The sequence below is a fragment of the Eublepharis macularius genome, chromosome 1, assembly GCF_028583425.1.
Source record: "Eublepharis macularius isolate TG4126 chromosome 1, MPM_Emac_v1.0, whole genome shotgun sequence".
Lineage (NCBI taxonomy): Eukaryota > Metazoa > Chordata > Lepidosauria > Squamata > Eublepharidae > Eublepharis > Eublepharis macularius.
The window spans coordinates 48756757-48783100 of NC_072790.1; the positions used below are offsets into that span (position 1 = coordinate 48756757).

Sequence of the window (26344 nt, forward strand, 5' to 3'; positions counted from 1 at the left end):
GCAACTTGCATTGTTAGGCTGAGAGTATGTGACTGGACCAAAATCATCCTGCAAGGTATTGTGGCAGAGTGGGGACTCAAACCCAAGTCTACCATAGCCCGCTCTGACACACGGGCTGTTATAACTGAATGCCCTAGGGATTGCCATCTTATTTGCTGCATAGAACTGATTGGCTTGAGGGCTCTGTACCTCTGTTAGAACAATAAAATTACATTCTGTTCAAGCACTTCTCTCTCTCTCTCTTTCTCTATTTCTTCTCTGGAGGCATACTAAGCCTCACCATAGGTGTGTAAAAAAAGACTTAATGGTTATCCTGGAACCAGTGTTTGAGATAGACAGATGTTCAGACACTTAAATGTGCCCACCCTGGCACAGGTGACCATTTGGGTAGCAGCTTGCAACTGTATTTATCCAGAGTCCATCTTTGTTTTCAGTTAGCTATTCCTCTTCATGGGAAGCCTTACAGTTGAAAGAAAAGATTAGCCTACCTCTTTCTGTAAGTGGTACTGAATGGCAAGCAGCCTTGGCTGCGGCTCCTTGCCTTTTAATTTTCAAAAACCTGTCCAAGTATCTATAGCTCTCTGCATTGCTGTGGTACAAGCAGGCAAGCTGATTGTCGTATGCTCATCCTTGAGAGCAAATGTGGTCACTCAGGGAGTCGGCGTTTGCCACTAACACCTGGCATTGCTCCTGACAACAAGATGGTTTTAACTCCAGGCTCCTGTGATAGATGGGCTCTCTTTTCTCCACCATGCTATCTCTTGGTTTGGATGCAGACGTTGGATCAGGAGAAACACCCTTCCTTTTTACCTTTATATTTGGCCTTGGAAATAATAAACTAGTTTGTAAAGATTAAGAAACCTAAGACAGTTTACTCCAATCTGAGCCCCAACAAGAAGAGTAACAATGGCTCAAAATGACATTGCTTTGTATTCTTGATGTTCCTGGGGCCAGGTCACAGCTGCATGTTTTACCATTTAGCAAGTATCTGATTTCTGGCCCAAAGAGAGAACGCTTGGTTCAAATCTCTCATCACATTTCCACTTAATCAGCAAAGCAATATCATTACTTCAGCAGAACTGACTCTCAAATGCAAAGTCAAGCCAAGCTGTTCTGTTGGATCTGATTTATTTGGTTCTGTTGCTGGCATGTCCTGGCAAACTGCGCTAGTGCTCAGGTTATGAAAGATGCCCTAATAACATAAGGAACAAAATAGTTGACATTTTGTGATATGTATGCCAGAATGTGCTATATTAGATGGGCTATTCAGACCCATCTCATGATAAGACTAGTCCTGACATCATGCTGAAACGATTGTAATAGCTCAAACATTCTATAACAGGGAAGCACCTCTATACTGTTGGAGAAGCTTTTGTCCCACTACCTTCTCAGACACATGAAAAATCACTTTAGCAGATGAGTACACTTTATCCCATGAGACCCAAGAGCACCTGGATCTATGAACTGGGCTGAACCTATGAACAGTCAGCACAGTGAGTTTGAAGAGGTAGATTCTGTCAATTTTGTTGATATCTTGACCACTCTATGGAATAAGGAAATGGCCCAAGCTATTGACACAATTGCCCCAAGTGCCCTCTTCCCTCAGACAAAGTCAAGCAGTCTCCATGAATCATGGGCAAGCTGATGGCAATGAAATGGTAGGGATGACAACTATAACACCACTAGAGGAGCATGACTGATTGAACACAGCATAGAGATTATATCTTATATACTAATAGCCAAGTGGCAAAGATTTGAGGATACTTAAATCCAAAGATTGGAGCCATCAACAGACAAGACAGATCTCCCTATATACCTCGAAAATGTCACAGGTTTGCAGAAAAATCTGACCTCTAAAAAAATATATTGGTTTTTTTTTTTTTAAAAAATCCAGAATGCTAAAAGGAATGCCCTTGGTGTCTGTTGCCAGGCAACCATAACCATTTAGCCATTATTCCAGGCTTAGTTTCTGACAGTAAAAGGCATGGGGTAGGGCAGGGCCCTTTCCAGGGTTGTTTTGGCCTTTGAGAGAGGACTCATTGGGGCCAGACCCAGAAGCAAACACTGGGTGACTTGATATCTCATGGCTTGCATGACTCATCCAGGCATGGCTGGTTGCTACTATTCAACAGCAGTTGTCCCCCCCACCAAGCCAGTGTAGTGTAGTAGTTAGCATTTCAGAGTAGGATCCGGGAGACCCAAGTCTGAATCACCACTCTGGTGTAGAAGCTCACTGGGTGACTTTGATCCAGTCTCATACTTTCAGCCTAATGCTCTTTCAGGGTTGTTCTGAGAATGATATGGAGGCAAGGAGAATGGTGTAAGCTGCTTTGGGTCCCCATCATGGAGAAAGTCAATATATAAAGGAAGTAAATATAGGTGAAGAGGGGGGTAGATAAGTTGTTTAGTGGGTTTAGAGAGAAGGATGTAGGGAAAAATGATTCTCCTTGGGGCTACCCTTGAAGAGGGTTTGGAAACTGCAGCTAGTACAGAATGCTGCAGCTAGACTGCTGGTCGATGCCATCTGTCAGGAACATGGAGCCCCAATATTACAGCAATTAGGTTGGCTACCCCCAAGCCCAATTCAAGGTGCTGGTTCTTTCCTTTAAAGCCCCACATAGCTTGGGACTGGAGTAACTGAAGGTCTTCTCACATACATTCTCTGTAAGTCTAAACCAAAGGAGATGGTGATCGATACATGACAAGGAACCGCCATCAATCCCTCCAACCTCAGATCACATTTCTCTTGCCCAGAACAAAAAACCAGTGTGACCTGTACAATGTGTTGGGCCAGTTCTCACCTGCGACTGGCACATGATCATTATGGAGCCCATGAAACCCTGAGCTGCTCCTGACAAAGACAGCCTCAGCATTGGTGTTAAATTCCAAGATAACCAGACTAGGTGTCCTCAACATCATCCTGAGACCACCTCTGTCAGCTCAGGCAGGGAGACTGGCAGTGGAATTTGAGTCCAGTAGGACATTAGAGATCAACTAGATTTAGCGGGTATAAGCTTGCAAGAATCAAAGCTCTCTGAAGAAGGAAGCTTGGACTCTCGAAGCTTATACCTTGAAAATCTTGTTGGGCAGTGGGATGTGCATTATACCAACAGAATCCCAATCCTGTTTCTCAGTCCAGATATTAGGTACATGGCCATAAAACTGGGAGTGCCCTGGATGGGGCACTGTGGAAGGGGTGGGGATTTATTAAAATGATCTGTCCCAGGAACCAGATGGATCCACATGTTGCTTTCTGATGTCTCTAGGAGAGTTTCCTGTTGATATGCTTGGTGCCCTGTTAATGCCCTGGTTGAGCTCTGAATGAGGAAATGTCCTGGTGCTTGTATTTTAAACAGCAGATGGGGCAGTTAAAAAGATACGCCAAGGAGAACTGCCACTGTTTTTATTGATCTCGCTTTCTTGCTGTGATAACCAGCCATACAGGTAGAAACTACCCAGGGCTATTAGCCCTGGATCTATATATCCCAAAAATAAATCCACATATCCCAGTAATGTTTAACATTTTTAAAATATTAAGCTATAAATCAAGATTTTTAAAAAAACGAACTGGTGACATGCTTCATGAAAATGATTTGTTGTTTTAAATATTTAAAACTTGATTATGGAAACAACCCATTTGAAAACTTGACCTCATTGCAGCTTACACCATTCCTTTTTAGCCATCTTGAAAAACGGATGTTTATACAATTTGCAAAAGAAACCTGAACAACGAGCCTGTTTCCATTCCCCTCTGCCAAAGAAAACAGTCTCCCTTGTGAAGGCTTCAGCAGGCCAAAGCTAAGCTAAGCACCAGGCTTCTTTTGGGACTGTGAAAATGAACGCAGCAGCAGACTTCTGCTCAGAAAACAAATGAATGAGTAACCGGAAGGGGCCACTCGCTTCCAGACCTCGTTAAAAGCAAGACAAGATGGATTTCCTGAATCAATAAGTAGACCTTTGTCAGCACAGAGAACACCTGACTTTGCAAGAGGCTTTTAGAGCTCAGAGAGAGAGCAAGCCTTTGGAGAGTCGAAATACCTCCTGAACAGAACACTGGAGAGAGCAGTACAGTCAATTACCTCCAATAAGATGTGCCAATGGATTGGGGGGGATTTTTGTTGCTGTTGTTGTGTGCTAGCAATGCTAATTCAACTAATCAATCATCTACTAAAAGCCACATAGGTCTATGTGCACATGGTGTTTGGTAGACGCATCTAATTATGTTTCTGGAGTGTTTCTGTGAATGGAAAAGCGGATGTGAACAATAAAATAGGAAACTTGTTTTACAGAACTTTATTCCAGGATAAACTTTTGTGACTGAGAGCTATTCCAGTGCTATAAGTGAATTCTCATTATGATGTTGTTTTATGTAGGTTTGGGGAGGAGGAAGCAGCAGGTCCATGAAGTACAGAGTGAAATTAGAGTTGCCAATACCAGCACAGAGCATTCCTGGAGAACTGGGGGATGCGATGCCATACTCTCTGAAGTTGCCATTTTCTTCAGAACTGATCTCTGTAGTCTTGGGATCTTTTGTAATTCCAGGAGAACACCAGCCCCCACCAATTGGTTGGCAACCATAAGGGAAATACAGAGTTATTCAAAACCAATTACCATTTGTAAGAGGTGGGTCGAGTTTCGTTTATAAAAAATGACAGTTGCAGTGAGATAAAAATCCTGAATCCCGGTTTAACCTGGGGTGAGGAAATGTAAAACAATATTAATCTTTAAGGTACCACAAGACTTGTTTGTTTTTATTGCATCAGACCATTACAGCTACTTCTCTGGAATTTCTGATATAGCCAGCCTCTCTGGAAAGAATATGTCACTCTGGTTACTGCTGAATAGACTCATTCAGGGACACAATGGGAAGACTTTTAGTCATAAAAAAACCAGGTAGAGAGTTTCATGTTTCCTGAACTAGAAAGCTGAGTGAATGTTACAGCTGAGGCCCAAATGGCACTGAGACATTTCATGCCCTCCTCAACAAGGAATAGGGTTATGTACTCAGTAAAACCAGAAGAGAGGAGTACAATTTGTTTTATGTGTACATATGACTGTAGCTACAAGAATGCATTTTGCACAGCACATTTTTAAGAACATAACTGATACTCAGAACCTAGCTGGAGGAACACTTTCCAACTCCAGATTAGCACTTGAAAGCCATCTTGTGATGGTCAGCTGCAGTTCCACCTCTCCCTAAGAACAGCCAATGGGAGATGTAGGAATGTTGAGTGCTGCGACAGTTGGGGAAAGTGAGTTTAGAGTGCTGGGCGGTGGGAGGGGAAAGCTGTATAGTGCAGAGGAAGGGAGAAAATTATACTTAGTAGCAAAAAGATCTGAAAAGTATGAATAAACTATAAGGTCAAAAGTTCAAGTGTGAAGAGACTGTACACCAGGCATCCTCAAATTGGTACTTGTGTGCACACTTGTGCCTGTCATGATCTTTCCTTGTGCCCACCAAGTGCTTTTAGAAAGTGGGAGGCTTTTGCCCAGCAGGGCTTCTAATTGGCCGTTAGGTAGTTGATTGGCCATACAGATTTTCTAAAAACACTGCTTTGGTAGAAGCTGCTTCCACAGCACAAGAATCTTCACTGTGTGACTGAAGGTGAGCTGTAGCAGCCATTTTATGGCAGCTATTTTATTGCTGCACCCACCACACCGTGTCAGAATTCCAAATGTGCCTGCAAGCACAAAAAGGTCGGAGACCCCCAGTGTGTGTACACATACACACACTCATATAATCCACTTCTGTGTTAAGCCTTTAATAAAAGTTCATTCATTTACAATTAATCCCTTCTGACTAAAGGTGGTCTATAGTACGGAAAAGAAACACATACCCATGCACACACTTCCATAAAGCCTCCATTGCTCAATAGAAATCAGTGGAAATTGGCGGCAGTGTGGTGTTCCTTGACCCCCCACAGCCCTGGCCAGTAGCTAAGTGAGGGGTGGCTAATATAGGGAACCGGCTGATCCATCTGGTGAAGTCTGAGGAGAGGGGGGACCCAATGTGGAAAAGGATGAGGGCTCTCTGCCTAGCAAAGAGAGAGAAGACAGGGTGGCAAATTGTGGCCGCTTTGGCTTGCCTGGAGCCCTGAACCTGCAAAGAGAGGTTTTGTGGGGGGGGGGGCAGTGTAAAGGAGTCATCATGACACATCTATTTGATTGCTTTAGCATAAATCCTTCTCATTGAAATCAATGAAATTCCAGAGCAATTTACTTGAATTGTGCTTTGTGTACATGCTTTTAAAAAAAGTCACAACCCGCAGGGAGATTTTCAGAACATTTTCTTTAATTAGATTTCATTTATTACAATATATATTCTTTGCATTCAGTTCATCTTCAACATGAGATGTTATCCTTTTTACCCCTAAAATACATTGCACTGGTGCATACATATACAGAGGAAGTAGTTTCCAGAAACAAACTGATCAACAGATCTAAAATAATAAAAAAGTCATTCCCTCTACCCCATCCTCAAATTTCATTAACATTATTTCATCTTCAACATGTTGTATCCTTCACCTAGCACTTGTGGAGTTTAAATGGCCATCAAATGTATGAAAATAAAAGGATTCCTTTCTTGCATATTTGAGTTTCAAAGGTGGACGAATGTATAAAACAAATCATATATTGGTTGAGTCTGTATATATAGAAAAAATACTTTTTTCTGTAACAGAAAACCACCAATACACTGAAGGCAAAGTCAAGAGAATTTTTTTTTCTTTCACAGAAAGAATAAGAATTTATTTCACCATTTCATGTTTATTTAGTTCTTTGGGAAGTAAGCAGTGCAGTTTAAAGTGTGTGCAATAAAAACTGTTCAACCAGGGTCAAACAGGGTACCTGCAGCTACATTTCTTTAACCTTTAGAAACAACAAAACTTAAAATTTCCTGAATGATCCTTCCTAGTGACTGTCATGCATAAGCATTAGTTCATCAAAATATACCTGCAAGTAGTCTGTTCAAACACATCCAAAGAGCAATATGATAGCATCTTTCACAAGGTATATGCCAGAAAGTCTTCAGATTTGCTTCAATTAGTCACTGGAGGCCAGATGTAATCACTGTAGCTAAATTTTATAACTATACATATGAGATTTCTGCAAGGAATTTCACATGACCTGTAGAAATTCACAGATTTGTTCAGGGAATACCCCGATGCCATAAATGCAAGTGGAGATATTTCTGCATTACTCCCCAAAAGCATAATTCTGCTATCTCCTTTAAACAAGACAAACCAAATGATTATCCAGCTGAAAGGCAATGCCAGAGCCATATTTCTTGCAGATATTTATGGGTACACACAAAACACAGCATAAAAATAAGGTCAAGAGCTAACAGCCTCCAAGGTTTAGAATTTCCTTTTGAATTGGCTAGAAATTTTTATGCAACTTTTTAAAAAGTTGAACAAGTTGATAATGAGGCATTAGCAACATCAAAGGATATATGGACTAAGTTATGACTCTGCAGTATGAGAGAGCGCTTCTCCAAAATTGGCATCTGTTATCCTTATGGGTGGGTTTTTTCATGCTAAAGTTTCTGCTGTATAAAACACTGTCAGGCCTAGAGTAGTGGCTTATGATCTGAACATGGACTTCCCCCAATTCTGTTTTGCTTATGTAGCAATTTTGATAATTAATGTGAAAACATTAACACTATAGACAATGTAATCTGAAACAGAGTTACACCCTTGCAAGAGGACTTCACTGGATTTAGAAGGATGCAACTTTGCACAGGCTTGCACTGTTACTTGATCAGTCGGGCAAGTAAGGGCTGGTTTATTATTGTGTACACAATATTCCCCTAAATGCACTTACTTAAGAATCAGAGCGCTTTCAGAAACAAATGAAAAAATGAATCATACCAACACCTACAATTGATGGCTGTGCCTCACTAATTAATGTACATTGAGTACAATCCAGCAAAAATTAATCAAGGCCTATTAAAGGCAATGGCATGAGATCTGCAGCCTGTTCCTACTCGTGCTTACTTGGAAGTAATTCCCACTAAGTTTCATTAGAGCTTGCTCCGACATACAAGTGTTTACAGAGCCATCCTAAGCGGAATTACAGCATTCTACATACATTGACTCCAGTGCGCTCAGAAGCCGGTAACTTTTCTTAAGCTTGCACTGTTGCTTGTAGCCTTAATGGAATTTGTTCCATTTATTTCTGTGTGTGACTTGGTTACAGTTTTCATTGTATTAATGTATAACCCTAAGTGACTGCCAAGATCCCCATACCCATCCACAGATGTATGTAAAAATGCTCAACCTCGCTGCAAACACAGAAGAGTGAAATACTGTTTACGGTTGTACTGCAAGGGCCACGGAAGAAAAAAGGTGAGATAACTCAATTGAGTTTCTCATGTTTTAGAGGAATGGTAAAATTAGCATGGCACTACTCTCACCACCAATGGAGAAGGTATCACCGATATTAACAAGACGACAAATTTGGGCTACCAGTTGGCAGGCATGCATAACTCCATTGTGTTTCAATGTGCACAATTAAGTATACCTAACTCTGAGTTGGATTGCAACCACTGGCTCCCATCCAGAAAAAGTTTACTGTGAGAGAGTCATAGTGATATCAATGGAACCAACCAATCCTATGGACACTGTTGGAGCTTGCTCACAACTCACTGCATGAACAATGCCATTGTCTTTATAGAGGAGGACAGCGAACCTGAAATAGCCATCATGAAATGCAGGATTCTGAGATGCCCACATGACATCTACACACTGCGTGGGGAGAGAGGCAGAACCTGCTTGTTAGAGTGTATAAAATGGGAGGGGGAGTGCATGGCAGCAGATTGCTAAGTTCTTCCCCTGCTCACTTTTTTCCCCACCCTTCCCAAATTGTCTCCCATCAGCCTGTTTTCTTCTGGGAAAGTTTACTTGCCCAAGGAGAAAATGGCTAGGAAGCAAAAGTTGAGGAGGGGGAATACAGCTGGGGGAAGCATTTAGCAATCCTCTCCTGCCTACCACTTCTGCATTTCCGACTGCCTCCCCCTTCCAGCTCTATAAGAATATGGCAGTGATACAAATCAAAGACACGGGCTTGGATCCTAAGTACAGTAAGAGGAACTGTGGCTGGAGGACAGCGACTTCCTCTCTCTTCCCTTGCAATATTCTGCGGCCCTCAATAGTGTGCCCCTGTGGGTCAGTGGATCTAACAGAGTGAGCCGCAAACTGGGAATCTGTAGCAGGAAGGAAGAAATCAACAAAAATCTCCCTCCCCTCTTCAGCAGATATAAAAGCTGTTTCTCCAGAGAAGCTGCGGTTGCACAGATGGGGCAATGCCTTACAATCCAAGGCGAGAGCTGCTGTCATCCTCCATGTTTGCTCTTCATTCTCTGGGAGACACAAAAATCTAACCTCCCAGTCAGGGCTTTTTTTCTGGGAAAAGAGGAGGTGGAACTCAGTGGGTTGCCCTCCAAGAAAATGGTCACATGGCTGGTGGCCCCGCTCCCTGATCTCTAGACAGAGGGGAGATTAGATTGCCCTCCGCGCTGCTGAGCGGCGTGGAGGGCAATCTAAACTCCCCTCTGTCTGGAGATCAGGGGGCGGGGCCACCAGCCATGTGGCCATTTTCAAGAGGTTCCGGAACTCCATTCCCCCGCGTTCCCCCTGAAAAAAAGCCCTGCTCCCAGTAAATATTTCAAAGCAGCTGCCTAAAAACTCAGACACTTTTCAAGGTTATTTGTTTGGATGGTCAAGCTTGTAAAAGTACAAGCTTATACAAGTAGCTTCTCTGAATGAAAAAGAGGAATTTGAGTATGCTCATTAACGCATACTGTTATATCTTAATGCAGTCAAATATGATAAGACGACAAAACCATATTCATATAAAGCTGGAATAACTGCAGAACAAGGAGCTCAAATAACATCCAAAACCAGCAGAAGAGTTCATATTATAAGCTACAGAGAAAACAAAGTTCACTGGCCCAGAGATGCAGCTCCCTCAAAGTTCATCTAGCAAATCAAAGCTTCTTCCTGAATTATCTTTTTGGTTTTTTGCCCTTCGACACAGATCAGTACCCTTGTCAGATGAGCATAGGACATCAAACTGCAAGGCCACCATTCTTCTTAGCAAATACACAAAAGCAACAACCAGGAAGAGCCTTTTCCTTGTATATTAAACAGAGCTAGATTTAAAAGTACCTATGCCATTCTCGACGGACTCGAAGCATATGCTGTATTCAAGTAAAAAAAAAATCACAACATGGATTTAAAGTTATTAAAAAACAAGGCAACCAGTGGGCCTGATCATTTCAGAGGCTCTGATTAAGTTACAAATAAACAAGAAATAAAAGAAACAGACCCACACAGCAACCCTGAGCAGTTACACCCATTAAGCCCGTTGACCTCAATGGACTTAGAAGGGTGTAACTGCTGAGGACTGCATATCAGACACAATCCTTCATCCTTTTTTGCAAATTATGGCCATGATTCAGATGAACCAACGGCACCTATGTATCAGATACATGTGCATTTTTTGTCCAGGAGTTTTCTCAACCATGCTTTCCAGTGCTGAAACATCAATAGCTTTTTAAGGACCCCATGAGTCTAAAAAGCAGTTTGGCAGTTCCACACCAATGTACAGATTTGAGGGGTGCTAAAGAATGTGCCTCAGACCCATCCAATACAAACTAGTATGGCTTCTAAATGACTAGTTGTATGATGTAAAATGTCAGGCATCTGAAGATAACAGATCAACAGACTTGAGTTCAACAGATTTGATCATTTCGGTTGATCTAGAATTTATCTTGGTTTTGGAGGGCGCACGGAAATGTAATTCAGCTCAGAGGCTAGTGATTTCACCCTTCTCTACCCCGAATAGTAACAGCCTGAAGGCCCTGGGTGAGGACTGGCGTGACAGTTGGCAATGAAACACTGAAGACCACAAAGGATTTGCTTTGAGAAGCTCAGTACCATGGCACTCAGAGATGTCCTTCCACAATAAGACTATATGGTATATCTTGAGCACGGAGCTGGAGAAGAGCTGGGAGTGCAACTTTCAGAAATGTTACTTTCAAGGACAAAAAGAAATTTCTGAACTGACATTTAACAAATGTTCACTACATCCCAAACTCCAGGTGAACGGTTAAGTGGCAAAATCCAGCGGTATCATTTAAGCATAAGACGGATGATCCTTAAACTTTTGACAGGAAAAGTCAGAAGCAGTTATGGTGCATTCGAATGAATATCCTGATTTTCAAAAGGCGGCAACGGTTCTCTCCAGTATGTGAACTGACTGTATGTATCCGAACACGGGAAGTCAGAAGAATGGCTTCTTTTCAGCAAAGGAAATACATGATCTACCACTTCACACAGTCTCACATATCTGGGAGGGGGAAAAAACCCATATATTAATTGGTACAATGAACCCACTCAGAATGAAAATGACATTACTGTTTGTTTTGCCCAAGTTCAACGCACAATAATTACTATGAAAAACAACAGACACACAGAGCTCATTACCCTATTTCAATGTAAATGTCATTTGGTGTAGTGGTTAAGAGTGGCAGAACTCTAATATGGAGAGCCAGGTTTGATTCCCTACTCCTCCACTTGAAGCCAGCTTGGTGACCTTGGGTCAGTCACGACTTCTAAGAGCTCTCTCAGCCCCACCCACCTCACAGGGTGATTATTGTTGTGGGGATAATAATAGCATACTTTGTAAATCTCTCTGAATGGGTATTAAGTTGTCCTGAAGGGCAGTATATAAATCTATTATTATTATTATTATTATTATTATTATTATTATTATTATTATTATTAGCAAAATCTAAATCCATTGAACTCAAGTATTATATATCAAAAACAGATTTACTGAATCAATGTAAATTTTGGTGATCTGTTGGTAATATGGATCATGATGTTACAATCTGATTCCGATGCAGTCCAGTTAATTTCTCTTATGAACTGTGGCACTGAAAGTTTTACATAGAGTAAAATATCTGGCCTGTGATATATTAGGAGGAAGCCGATACTCACGATGAAATGTTGGTCTTTGCATGCTCTTGAATTAACTCTCCTTTAGGATTCACAGTGAATATTCTGTTGAGTGATACGCCCACTTGCTTGTATGAATACACATCCTGAAGACAAGTAACAAAAAGATGGATTTTTTAAAATCAAGATAAATCAAAATTAATCTATTTTCCAAAAACGTTTATTGAATGTGCAGACACACACACACATTATAGATTATATAGATATAGATATAGATATATGTATGTATGTATGTATATGTATAGATATAGATATAGATATAGATATAGATATAGATATAGATATAGATATAGATATATGTATGTATGTATATGTATATGTATATGTATATGTATATGTGTATGTGTATGTGTGTATGTGTGTATGTGTATATGTGTGTATGTGTGTATATATATATATATATATATATATATATATATATATATATATATATATATATATATATATGTATATATGTATGTATGTATATATGTATGTATGTATGTATTTATTTAGAACATGTATATACTGCCTTTCCACTCAAAATAGGATCTCCAAGGCAGCACACAAGTATTAAAACATCTAAATCATTAAAATACCATTTAACATGTGTATCTAAATAAAAAAAATACAAACATATAAACAAACACAGAGACACAGGAAAACCAGGAAGGATGCCAATAAAGGCTTACTTGAGGTCTGCCAAATGAAACAAAAACATCTTCACCAGCTGATGGAAGACAATGAGTCTCTCTACACGAGACATCTGACACAGAAGAACACATGTCAGGAGATGCAATGTTAGCCAGGAAGGGTAGTTTAAAAAGATAGAGATGGCAGCAGGACAAAGGCTTTGCTATACACTGGAGCTATATGAAAGGGCTGTGAAATGCCAGAAGGGAAACTTCATTCCATTATAACCTCTCCATGTCCAAACCCAGCTCTGGAAGGCAGCTCCAGCCTATTTAAATTCCTCGCTGACCTCTGGTTCCGATCCCATACAGTTTTAGACTGGAGAGGTGAAATTGACAGAGCCTTCAGGGAGGCGAAGATTAAATTAACAAACCCTCTGAGGAGCGATCTCCGCTGGTTCTGTCTTTTTAAATAACACTTTCCAGATAACATTGCGTCTCCCTACACTTGACGAACACGCGCCAAGGCATCTTGTGTAGAGAGACTCAATGACAGAGGGAGACGGGCGAATCTCCTTGCGGATGAAGTTCCAAAATTTCACACCCATGATTGAGAATGCCCTTTCTTGGGTTGTCACCCATCTAGCCTCAGATGGTGAAGGCACCCAAAGTGAGGCCTCCAGAGATAACAGGAGTGAACAGGTAAGTTCATATGGGAGAAGGTGGTCCTTAAGTTATGCTGGTCTCAAGTCATATACAGTTTTAAAGGTCAATCCCAGCACCTTGAATCGGGTCCAGAAGCAAATTGTAACAAGACTGGAGGGATATGGTCCCTATGATCCACTCCAGTCAACGCTCTGGCCACAGCATTCTGTACCAATTGCACTTTACGGACAGTCTTCAAGGGCAGCCCCACATATGGGAGGTGCTTCATGAATTTTAAGCCATCCACTGATGAATATAAGCTACCATCCTGAAAGGTATACTTATCTAACTCCATGAATCTTTAATGAATCCATAAATCACAAGAACAGTTCCACATGGCCCTGTCTTGGACTAAGGGTCTGTCCTATTAATCCAGATTCCTGTGAAATAGGAATCTAATCAGTCTAATCTTCCAAGATTCTATTATTATTTCTCCAAAGATTCTATTATTATTTCTTTAAAATAATCTACACCTTGCCTACTGCAGTGAAAGCTGACAGCAACACTTCAGAGAACGGGATTCACACAAACAACTGATACTCCATATATGAAAATCAAAAAGAGTCCAGTAGCACCTTTAAGACTAACCAATTTTACTATAGCATAAGCTTTCGAGAATCAAGTTCTCTTCATCAGATGCCTGATCAGGCATCTGATGAAGAGAACTTGATTCTCGAAAGCTTATGCTATAATAAAATTGGTTAGTCTTAAAGGTGCTACTGGACTCTTTTTGATTTTGCTACTACAGACTAACACGGCTAACTCCTCTGGATCTATGTCCATATATGAAAGATAACCTCTTTAATGCACATTTCTCATCTCATTCTACCAGCCTTTAATCTTTTCCAGCCTCTCACTCCCACACACAAGGCAAGTCTACACATGATGGCAGATGCTAATGGTTAAGCTTGCATGGGATACTACTGTCACCTATGCAAATGAATGCAAATTTTGGAACACTGCCCAAGTAACCCCTTAACAGACCTATCCTAAACCCCACCTGAGCATATCTCTGACTTACACCATTGCACCTCTAACATACGGCCTGGTATCCTGGGACAACTGAGCGCTAAACTACAAGACAAATTACACAAGGACGCTCAAGTGAAAGGAAACGCAATGTTAGCCGGGAAGCCGAGTTTGAATTTCACCTCTCTACAGAGCCAGCAAAGATCGCTCCTCAGAGGGTTTGTTAATTTTCTCTTTGCCTCCTCAAAGGCTCTGTCTATTAACAAACCCTCTGAAGAGTGATCTTTGCCAGCTCTGTAGAGAGAGGTAAAATTCAAATTACCCTTCCCGGCTAACATTGCGTCTTCCTTCACTTGAGCATCCTCGTGTAATTCGTCTCGTGTAGTTTAGCTGTGAAAAGGCTAGAATGGGGTTGACCAGTGCTTTGCCAAAAACTTACACTAATTATTTTCTTATTCTTCCCTGACACAGAGAAGAGGTGACGTATTATCTTTTCAAGACCCTATTAAAATGTGAATAGAATTCTTGACAGTACCCCAATAAGAACATATAAATTAATTTGACCTTCTGGGGAACATGTGCACATACCCACACACAAATCATTAACAACATTTCCATTCCCCTCAAGTGCTGCTCACACAGAGGCTTATTTTGTCATGGAGAGAAGATGTCTGGGTAGCCAATCAAGAGGCACAAAACCGAAAAGACGTTCTGCGCCTTCAGTCAATAATATCACAATTGGTACTTACAGCTGGCCTGTTGCCAAAAGCAGCATAAAAAGGTTCTGAGTTGGGATGAAACAAGTTTTTGATGTCAGTTAGACACTGAACTTTAAACTTCTCTGGCTTCTTCTCAATCACTTCTCTGTAACAAATCATAAAAAGACAATGTTTTAGAAATGCGCTGTATTTTCCTAGGCTATATGAAAGAGCTCCCCACCCCAAATTAACAAGAACTTCAATTAAAATTAATGGCTCCCTCACAAAGTTTCTTCAAGCTTCCATACAAGATGCTTTCAGTGAAAAAGTTAAAACACATGAAACTTTTAATAGAAAACTGAAGTATTCTATGGGTTTGCTCAGGACAACCCCAAACAGATTTGAGGTATTTGAGGTAGAAAGTCCAAATGGCGATATCCCCCTTTCTTTCATTGTAAAAATATATTAACAATTGAAATAATTGAAAATTTAATGCTATTTAGCCCTTTACAGAGAGCCCCGTGGTGCAGAGTGATAAATTGCAGTATTGTAGCCCAAGCTCTGCTCATGACCTGAGTTCTTTCCTGGCGGAAGCTGGATCCAGGTAGCCGGCTCAAGGTTGACTCAGCCTTCCATCCTTCAGAGGTCAGTAAAATGAGTACCCAGTTTCCTGGGGGTAAAGTATAGATGACTGGGGAAGGCAATGGCAAACCACCCCGTAAAAAGTCTGCCAAGAAAATGTCGTGATGCGACGTCCTCCCTGTGGGTCAGTAATGACTCGGTGCTTTACCTTTGTAGCCCTTTACAGATTCCCCAGATCTGCTGCCCACAGTCACACTGCCTAATTGCAGGGCAGAAATAAGACTTCTTAAAAACACTAAGGGTCTGAACCACACCAATTCTAGTATGCAACTTGTTCCATAGTCCAGGAAGGAGAGATAATGCCTGTTCATAAAGAGCACCAGCCAGACATTAGATGGAAGTATCAGCAAATGAGCTCAGGCAAATCTCAGTGAGCAAGGAGGAATGTGGTGGGAGAATATGCTCCTTCTGGTATCTCATGTCAATACTGTAAAGGATTTTAAAGGTAACCATTGGCTCCCTAAGTTAAATTCAGAAGCGACTTGGCAGTCAGCAAAGTTCACTTTGAATTGGTACGTCCTCTGCAGCTAACACCAGAAATTAATCTGGTAGCTGTGCTCAGAACCAATGGTAGCTTCTGAATTGCCTTCAAGGGCAGCCCCATGTATAATGCACTATAGAAGTCCAGATAAGAGTTTACTAGAGTATTCTCTGTTTTATTGGAGTTACTCCCCATTTTGGAGGGGGCCACTACCGTAAGGCCACTACAAGCTCCATCACCATTCTGAGAATTCCCTCTCAGCTTTAGCCAGATAAGGGAGGGGATTCCAGGCTTCATTCTGGCCTTTGTCTTCCCTTCTATCCTCTCAATCCAGCACCTGTAGTGCTGTTTTAGGAGTCCTCCAAAGCTCTCCATTGCAAGGGTCAATATAGCCCTGTGCAGTCTCCCAAAACTCTACACACCCCTCCGGAGAGTCCTTCAGGCTGTCTAGCATCACTCTGCTATCATATCTTCAGCATGATAAAACAGGGTTAACATACCTGTAACTTATGTTCATCGAGTTCTTCTGTGCTGACACACATGGGGACTGCGCAGGCGCAGGCCAGCCGCCGGAGAATTTTCTAGAGCTTCCATGGCTCCGAAGGGGCCGTTTGTCGCGCGCCTCAGCGACCGTTTTCCCGCCCAAACGGTCACGTGATCCTCCAGCGACCAACGGCCCCTTCCCTCAGTTCTCCCTTGCCGCCGCTTGACCAACACACTTCCGCCATAACACCTTAAAAACACCAATTTCCGTTACAGCCATCACATTATCGTGCATTGGAATTCACAGCGGGGTAGGAGGGAGGGTTGTGTGTCAGCACAGAAGAACTCGATGAACATAAGTTACAGGTATGTTAACCCTGTTTTCATCTTCGTTCTTCTGTGCCTCCACACATGGGAGTGTACCAAGCTTCACACAATAAGGAAGGCGGGGGTGAAGTCCAACACAATTTTATTTAGCAAACAAGAACAACAATAAATAGACATACATATATACATCTATGTAAAAATACTGTGTAGGGACACATAAATACTCAATATTTACATATATACACACCCCCAGGTACATATATACACTTTCACTCAAGGGTACCCAACAGGTACGCCAAGAAAGTCATTCCAAAACTCCCTCAGGAAAAAAGGGAGTGCAAGACAGCCTTGGCCACAGATACATCCTGCTCCGCATTGACATCAACGGCGTAATGCCTGACAAAGGTGTCTGCAGAGGACCATGTGGCTGCTTTACAAATGTTAACCAGGGGCACCCCCCTGAGGAGTGCCGAAGAGGATGCTTGGGACCGCGTGGAGTGGGCTCTGACATGAAGCGGGCAAGCCACCCCTGCCAGGGAATAGGCCTTGCTAATGGCCGTCACAATCCACCTAGACAGGGTCTGTGAGGAAGCCCTGCTACCCTTGTCCTTGGCCCCAAAACATACAAACAGGTGAGGACAGGTGCGGAATTCCTTTGTCCTATCCAGGTAATAGGCTAGGGCCCTCTTCAAGTCTAGGGAATGAAGGGCCTTTTCCCCCTTAGAGGAAGGTTGAGGAAAGAATGCAGGCAGTGAGATATCGCTGCCAAGTGTACCTTGAGGGAGGACACCTTCAAGCCCAGGCCACGCAAGTGGCACAAATACTCGAATACAACCCCCAAGGGACTGCTGTCAGGCACCACTCCTCTGGCAAGTGTCCAGAGCTCAAACCTGCGCCACTTGGCCGCATAAGCGCGCCTAGTGGATGGCCGACGAGCATTCAGGAGGACTCTCTGTACCTCGTCAGTAAAGCCTACAGGGGAGGAGCGATCCGCCAAGCCGTCAGGTGCAGCTTCCCGGGATCGTGGTGTACTAGGCTCCCGTTTAGGAGAAGGTCTTGCCGAGGGGGCAGACTCACATATGTCCGTTGGGACATCCGCAGGAGCTTCGGGAACCAAACCTGCCGTGGCCAGAAGGGGGCCACCAGGATGCAGTCCGTCCCGTCCTCCTCTATCTTGCACAGGACCCTGGGAATCAAGGGGAACGGAGGAAACATGTAGTGCAAGCCCTGCGTCCACATAAACTGGAAGGCATCCCCAATAGAGAGGGGGTCGCTCCCTGCCCTGGAACAGAACGTGTGGGCCTTGGTGGTCGCCGCAGTGGCGAACACGTCTATCACCGGATGACCCCACATCTGGAAGATCGGCCCAACGCACTCTCCGTTCAGTTCCCACTCGTGGTCTAGTAAAGGGGCCCTGCTGAGGGCATCTGCCCGGGCATTGTCTGACCCAGCCACGTGTATAGCTTGGAGCGACACGCCGTTCTTGATAGCCCACTGCCAAGCGAGTGTGGCTTCCCGGCACAGGGCCATGGACACTGTGCCCCCCTGCTGATTCACGTAGTACATGGCAGTCGTGTTGTCCGTCTGCACCAAGACCTGACGATTTCTCAGCAGTGCTGTAAGAGACACAAGTGCGAAACGAATGGCCCTTAGTTCAAGCACATTGATATGGAGGGTCTTTTCCCTGTCAGACCAGACATCTTGCACAGACACATCACCACAGTAAGCCCCCCATCCCAACAGAGAGGCATCAGTGGTAACCGTGATGTCATGGTGTTGATACCCAAAAGGGGTCCCTCTAAACAAGTTGTCATCAGACAGCCACCAGTCCAAGGAGGAGAGGATGACCCTCGGGATAGAGAATTTGAGGGACGGAGGGTGCAACAGAGCATTGTACCTCCGCACAAACCAGTTCTGGAGGGGGCGCATACGCAGCCTAGCGAAAGGCACCACAGAGGTGGCCGCTGCCATATGCCCTAGTAAGCACTGGATAGTGCGCACAGACTGGAACCGGTTCCTTTTAAACATGGACACTAGACCCCTTAGAGACCGAGCCCTCTCCAAGGGGAGCAGGGCCTTACCCTCCACAGAGTCTAAAAGTGCACCAATGTAGGACACCTTGCAGTTGGGCACCAGCTTGGATTTCTCCAAGTTCACCAGGAGCCCCAGGCGTTGGCAAGTGCTAAGTACCAAGCCAATGTCCTGCACCAGCCTAGACTCCGATTCAGCCACGATGAGCCAGTCATCGAGGTACGGAAAGATGGTACAGCCTTCTTCCCGCAGGAAGGAAACCACAGGGGCCACACATTTCGTGAACACTCGTGGGGCAGTGGATAGGCCAAAGGGGAGCACCTTATACCGGAAAACCCTTTGCCGGTAAACAAAGCTCAGGTATTTCCTGTGCTCCTTCCGTATGCCCACGTGAAAGTATGCGTCTTTTAAGTCAAGAACCGCAAACCAATCTCCCTGTTTCAGCAAGGCGATCACAGCCGCCAACGTAACCATTTTGAATTTGGTCACCTTGAGGAAGGCATTAAGGCCCCTCAGATCTAAAATGGGACGTAAGCCCCCATCCTTCTTAGGGACCAGGAAGAACCTAGAGAAGAAACCCTTTACAGAGTCCTCATAGGGCAATTCTTCCACAGCACCCTTGGCCAAGAGCGACACGATCTCCGCATCCAGCTCGGCCATAGTGTTATTGACAGCTGTCAGGGGTGAACTGCATCTAGGCAGCTCAACGAATTCCAGCCCGTATCCCAGTTCAACAATCGTTAAGACCCATGAGTCAGATGTTATTGACTCCCACTCAGAGAGGAGTGGACTCAGTCTGTCCGAAAAGTTCGGGGATACGGCTGGCGTGACCCGTCAGTATTGCCTCCCGGCGCCCTGCTGGTCCTTATGCTGGGCCGGTGGCTGTGCCGGACGAGGCTTGAAGGGCCGACGCCTCCTTTGCTGTTGTGCGGGAGGGTAAGGCCGCTGCTGGTAGGCAGGAAACTGTTGGGCCCGGCCGCTGATGTTGGTATCTGCCCTGATAATGGTAAGGGCCAGACCGGGGAGCGTACCGTGACCTGGAGGAGGGCTTGTCTGCTGGAGCCAGACCCAAAGACCGCGCCGTCTGCCTGTCCTCCTTTTTCTTCTTCAGGGTCTCGTCGGTGGACTTGGAGAACAGCGAGTCCCCTTCAAAGGGCATGCTCTCCACCCTGGAACGCACCTCTTGGGACAGGGCCGTCGACCGCAACCAAGAGTGGCGCCTGAGGACCACCGCCGACGCCATCCCCCTAGCAGCAGTGTCAGCAGCGTGGCTCCCAGCGTTCATTTGCTGTTTAGACAGCCGGACAGCCTCTGTTTGCAGCAGGGACACCACAGCCTTCTGCTCAGGAGGGAGGTCCCGGGTATAGGATGCCAACTTCTCCCATAGGTACAGTTGGTACCCTGCCATGATGGTCTGGTAGTTGGCAATCCTCAGACCCAGCGAAGCGACGATGTACTGGCGCCTGCCCATGGCATCAAGCTTCTTGCCCTCTTTATCGGCAGGCACCGAGGAGTGACCCGATCGTCGGGGGTTGAACTCCTCTGTGACCAAGGAGGAAGGTGGAGGGTGTTTCACCAACGCCGGCCAGGTGCCCTGCTTGATCTTGTAAAGCTGCTCGATGCGCTTGGACGTTGGAGGTTGATCACAGGGCACCTGCCACACCTTCTCCACAATCTCCTCAATACCCTCGAGCATGGGAAAGCCAACGTACGCCGGATTATCCCCATAGATACGCTTGAGGAGCTTGTCCTTGGTCTGGGGAACAGCCGAAGAGATGTCCATCTCGAGAGCCTTGGCCATCCTTGCCATCTGGTCGGCGTAGATGCGGAGGTCCTCGAATGGGGAGTCCGCAGATGGCACTAGCTCCTCAGCTGGCGATGGTTCGGACCAGGACTCCGACTGGTAGCCGCCAAAGCTCTCCACATCCTCCTCATCGGAACCGAGCTGGGATTCCGGAACCTGGAGCGGAGGGGGAGCCCACGCCGACCTCGATGTCGAAGGCCTCGGTTCCGACACGGAGAAGCCCGCAGGTGCCCCCTCCCATTGGCAACGGTATGGCGAGGGGAGGTAGGAAGCCTGTCGATGCCGGGACGCAGTGGACCGGACTGATCGGACACTGTCCCCGGAACCATGCCGCTCACGACCGACCGGAGGTGGAGACAGACGGGCAGGCGACAGACGGCTCCGACGAGGAGACGGGCTCGGTTCCAGCCTCGGCGACCGAAGGGGAAGCGATGGTCGGCTCCGACGGCGCGGGCTCGGCTCCGGCCCCGACGAGAATTCCGCGGGCACCGTCTCGAAGGCCATCGGATCCGGCACTGGCACGGAGATGTCTTCTGGCTCCGGGGAGCCCAGATGAGGGGAAGGCGTGTGAGGAAGCACGATGACCTCCTCCTGAGGAGCGGGACGCGGCGACCGATGATGCTTGGTCTTCTTCTTCTTCTTCGCTGGTTCCGAAGAAGACCTCGGAACCGACGCGCTCCTCGCCTTCGAAGGGGACCTCGGCTTCGACCTCTTCGCCTTGATCGGGATCGAACCGGTCGTCGGCTCCGACCGGGGACTCGGTACCAGGATCCTCGGTTCCGAAGCTGGTCTCGGATCCGACCTGGTAGATGACGCGCTACGGGGCGGCCGCACCGGTCCCTGCGCTGGAGAGGCCGCTCTCGACGCCGAGGTACTCGGGGGACGCGGTTTCGACCCCAACCTCGCGGAGGCCACTGAGCCAGCTCTTGAATGCCGTTCGGCAGAGGGGCTTGGGCCGGCCTTGGAGGAGGGCAACGGAGCGCCTCCGGACATGACCTTCTGCCACAGGGAGGAGTTCAGTCGGGCCTTGCGCTCCTGCCGGGCCTTGCTGGTGAAGCCCTGGCAAATCTTACAGGCCGTCACATTATGGGTCTCCCCCAAACAGAACAGGCACAGTTCATGGCCATCGGTCTTGGCCATTTTCGTGTGGCATTGGAGACAATGCTTGAAGAGAGCCTTTGAGGCCATCTTCAGGGGCACGCGAAAGGAAGGTCAAAAACAGTCCGAGTCAAATTACCGAGTCCACAACAAAGTCCAAAACGAGATCCGAAGAATAGTCGAGGTCACGAAGTCCGAAGTCAAAAGCCAAGCAATCAGTCAGAATAAAGCACGAAGCACAAAAAAGCACAGAGCAACGAAGCTCACGTTCTCTCCAAGCGGCGGCAAGAAGAGAACTGAGGGAAGGGGCCGTTGGTCGCTGGAGGATCACGTGACCGTTTGGGCGGGAAAACGGTCGCTGAGGCGCGCGACAAACGGCCCCTTCGGAGCCATGGAAGCTCTAGAAAATTCTCCGGCGGCTGGCCTGTGCCTGCGCAGTCCCCATGTGTGGAGGCACAGAAGAACGAAGATGAACTCAGAGTTACCTTATAAGAAAGCTCTATCAGCTCTACAGTGAAAACCCTGAAAATATTTTAAACTAGTCATTAAAAAAAGAGAGGGGGGGACAAGCACCACCACCTTTGGATTACTATTGCCTTTCTCAGGATATTTTAGAGGCAATAAGATTTGACATACCTATGAAAAGCTGAGAACAAGCTGCTGGGACTCAGTAGCACTGGGCCTTGAGGTAGAACCGTTCCCCGCTCATTGACCCAGTGCAAATATCCTCGGGTCATATCCGCCATCCCTATGGCACGCGCTGAGCAGTACAAGAACTTGTACCCATTTCTGTTTAAACACAAGAGAAGAACTGTCATGCTTGCCATACGCATGTTGAAAACATTTTCGTGCTGAAAAAGCCCCATGGGGTTTTAGCCACAACATGGCTATTTATTAGCCATATTAAACACTTAAGCTGTGCAGTAATAATCTCTCTTAATACTTACCAATGATTTGATCCTACAAACCAGGCGCACCTGGAGATCGCAGAACACTCTTCCCTTTCTCTTTCTATCAGCAGCCCCCTGAGACTGTCGAAAAATTGATGCTTGGATGCACTTCAGGAAGGAGAACTGGGCAAAATCGCTCCCGCTTTCTTCTGCCAATGGCATGTTCACCTATGCAGGAGGGCCCATTGGCACAAGAGGCGGAGGGGCGAGTTCTCCCACTTCACCCTTCTCACCGCAGTCACTGTGCTATGTGGCATTCTAGCAGAGTCTAGCACCAGCTTTCGGGAGGTCTCAGGAGTTGCTAAAGGAAGAACACTGCGAGCATTTTCTGTTTGTGGCCCACAGGATCCAACTCCGTGTATTGGATGAACTGTATTACAGAAGATAGCGTTTCTTTCTACTGTAGGCATTCATTTTATTTAAAACCTTTATTAGCCACCATTTTACTCAAGATGGCTTAAAATGGCTTAAAAGAGAAATGAATTAACAATCATAAAATGAATCAAAACGAAGTTTAAAAAGCACAGTTTAAGACTGCCAATAATGTAGAAACAAAATTAATTAAAAGCAATTGTAAATAAACATCTTCAGCTGCCTCCCGAAGATCAGCAGTGAGGCAGCCAGGCGCACCTCCCTGGGGATGCTGTTCCATAATGGTGGGATTGCCACCAAAAACGCACTCTCTTGTCAGCCCACCAGGTGAGCTTCTTCAGTGGACAGGCTAGTCAGGAGGGCCTCTCCCTGGGAACTTAATTACCAGGGAGGAGAATATGGGAGAAGATGGTCCTTCAGATATCCCTGTCCCGAGCCATGTAGGTCTTTAAAGCCCAAAACGAACACCGTGAATTGTGCTTGGGAGCAGATTGGTAGCCAGTGTTAATTGCTTTAATCCTGGAGTCACATAGTCCCAATATCTGGCCTCATCCAACAGTCTAGCAGCAGCATTCTGCACTAACTGCAGCTTCCCCAACACTCAAGGGCAGCCCCAAGACAGAGTGCATTGCAGTAGTCCAATCTAGATGTAACTAAGGCATAGATCAGACTGTCAGGATTGGGCACAGCTGATGAACCAACTGGGCAAAAGCACTCCAAACCTCTGCAGCCACCCGGTTTTCTAAGATAACTGCTGTGTCAAGCAGCACTCACAAGCTGCAAACCTGGCTTTTTAAAGGGAAGTCTAACCCCATCCAAGATAGGAGATATGCTAATCCAAAGAACCTCTGTCTTGTCAGGATTCAGTTTCAGCTTGTTCATCCTCATCTAGCCCATTACTGACTCCAAGCACTGATTCAAATCAACAGCATCCTTAGGTAGGAAAGAAAGGTAGAGCTGAGCATCATTCACATACTGGTGGCACTAATACTAAAGCTGCCATAGTGGCAAATGATTTTGTAAGCCACTTTGTGTTTTCATTGGGGAGAAAAGTGGCGTATAAATAAATACCATCCATGGATATTTGTATACATGTACAGTGCAGCCACTAGATCTATTCATGTATAACTTTACACAATATGATAATACAGGAAATGGGCCTAGTCTGATCATTAGGTAGGGTGAGACAGTTGCCTTAGGCAGCCGATTTTAAGGAGCTAAATGGCAGCAAAATGGTCAATTAATATATATGAACATATTCGCTACTATGGGGGACTGCATGTTTCTTCTCAGAAACTGAAACATCTGTTAGAACCGTTAGGAAAGGAGACAGCAACCGCCCCACTATCTGGGCACTATTTAACAACCTATGGAACTTGCTGCATCTCTCCTGCAAATTTCTACAGCCAAATTTCAAAACAAAACAAGCTCCAGCATTACATCTCTCCAAAATATTCAAAGTATTCTTAGCCTGGTTCAAGGCACTGATTCTTATGTCAAACGGTACTCTGTGCTGATGCCCGCAACAGATTCACTAATGTACTCACTGGCTGACTTTATGGTACAATTTGGCAATGCCTTGATGTGTCCAGTCTTTGCCAAGTGTGGGCAAAATATGACCCAAAGTATCTGACCTGAAAGAGAGAGGATAAACAAAAAACAAAAAGGGATTAAAAGAATTAAACTAGTGAATTCTAATACATCAAACAAGATTTAAATTGCCTTTTTAAAGAGATTCTTCTATCATCAAAGTTCCACTCATCTTCTTCCAGTTCTTTTCTAAAAGTTCTGCTTTGTTTACAATAGCGATAGAACTGCAAGCTTGATCCTGCAGTTATTCTACAGAAAACCTTACTCAATGTGACATACAATAATACAAAAACATGCTAATTCAATGAAAAACATAATACTTTAGGTTGAATTAAAATACCAAAACATTTAAAACAAACGAATAGAATCAGAGGATACAGAAGAGGAAAAATACAGACTTTCTGTGCTATTGATAACCGTCCAGAGAACGGTCATCTATATTTATGGTGGCTGAATCCACACTTACTGGCACAGTGCTAAGCAGGCAGAGTGACAGCATCTTTCTGGCACGTTTTATGACATCATCGCACCATGATGCCGCTCTCGTGGCGCAGTGATGTCATAAAACGCTCCAGAAAGACGCTCTCACTCCGCCTGCTTAGCGCTGTGCCGGTAAGTGTGGATTCAGCCGGCAACGTATGGCCTGTACTATGGTCACCCTCCATAGCTTCTCAATTCAAGATGAACAAGGAACATGCCAGAGTGGCCTGGGTATGGTACCATTATAACATGAGGGGAGCAGGCCCTTTCCTATAATTTATTTATTAATTTATTTCATTTATACCTCACTTTTCTCAATGGGAGCCCAAAGTGGCTTAAATCATTCTCCTCTCCTCCATTTCATTCTCACAACAACCCTGTGTAGTAGATTAGACTGAGGGAGCATAACTGGCCCAAGGTCACCCAGTCAGCTTCCCTGGCAGAGCAGGGATTCGAACTTGGGATTCCCAGACACTAGTTCAACACTCTAACCACTGCAATACACTGGCTAATACAGCAGTAGTAGAAACTTGAGAGCTCCCAGTGAGCAGATGATTTAGGATGGACACCCAATGAATAATTAAACTGCGGAATTTGCTGCCAATACCAATAGCCTCCTCCAGCGTAGATGTCTTCCCAAGGGGATTAGACACATTCATGGAGGGTAGGTCCACCAATAGCTACCAGTCAAGACAAATAAAGGGAACCTCCACATTCAGAGGCAGCAAAGCTCTGAATAAGGATGCCACCTTTGGGCTGGGAAATACCTGGATATTTTGGGGGTGGAGCTTGGGGGGTTGTGGGGGAGATCACTGGGATATACTGCCATTGAGCACACCCTCCAAAGTAGCCATTTTCTCCAGGGAAACTGATCTCTGCTGATTCCGCACACGTTGGATAATGTACTTTCAATGCACTTTATCAATCGTTTGAGGTGGATTTTTTGTTCCGCACATGAAAAAATTCATTCCAAATGATCTATAAAGAGGATTGGAAGTGCATTATCCAACGTGTGCGGAATCACTCTCTGTCGCCTAGAAATCAGTTGTAATTCTGGGAGATCTCCAGGCCCCTAAAGTTTGG

At 45.0% G+C, this 26344-nt stretch overlaps 1 protein-coding gene across 3 annotated transcripts in view; it reads right to left on the reverse strand.

Annotated features, from left to right (window-relative positions):
- Positions 1-9593: 9593 nt before the first annotated feature.
- The window catches only part of LPIN1 (lipin 1), a 160425-nt gene continuing 143674 nt past the window's right edge, over positions 9594-26344 (reverse strand). For all 3 annotated transcript variants that reach the window (XM_054981351.1, XM_054981346.1, XM_054981338.1), the window contains 5 exons: positions 24739-24825; positions 22506-22658; positions 15055-15169; positions 12003-12106; positions 9594-11349 (listed from right to left, as the gene is read on the reverse strand). In XM_054981351.1, the coding sequence (XP_054837326.1) occupies positions 11190-11349; positions 12003-12106; positions 15055-15169; positions 22506-22658; positions 24739-24825 (619 nt within the window). In that variant the 3' untranslated portion in view covers positions 9594-11189. The remainder of the gene's footprint in view (positions 11350-12002; positions 12107-15054; positions 15170-22505; positions 22659-24738; positions 24826-26344) is intronic.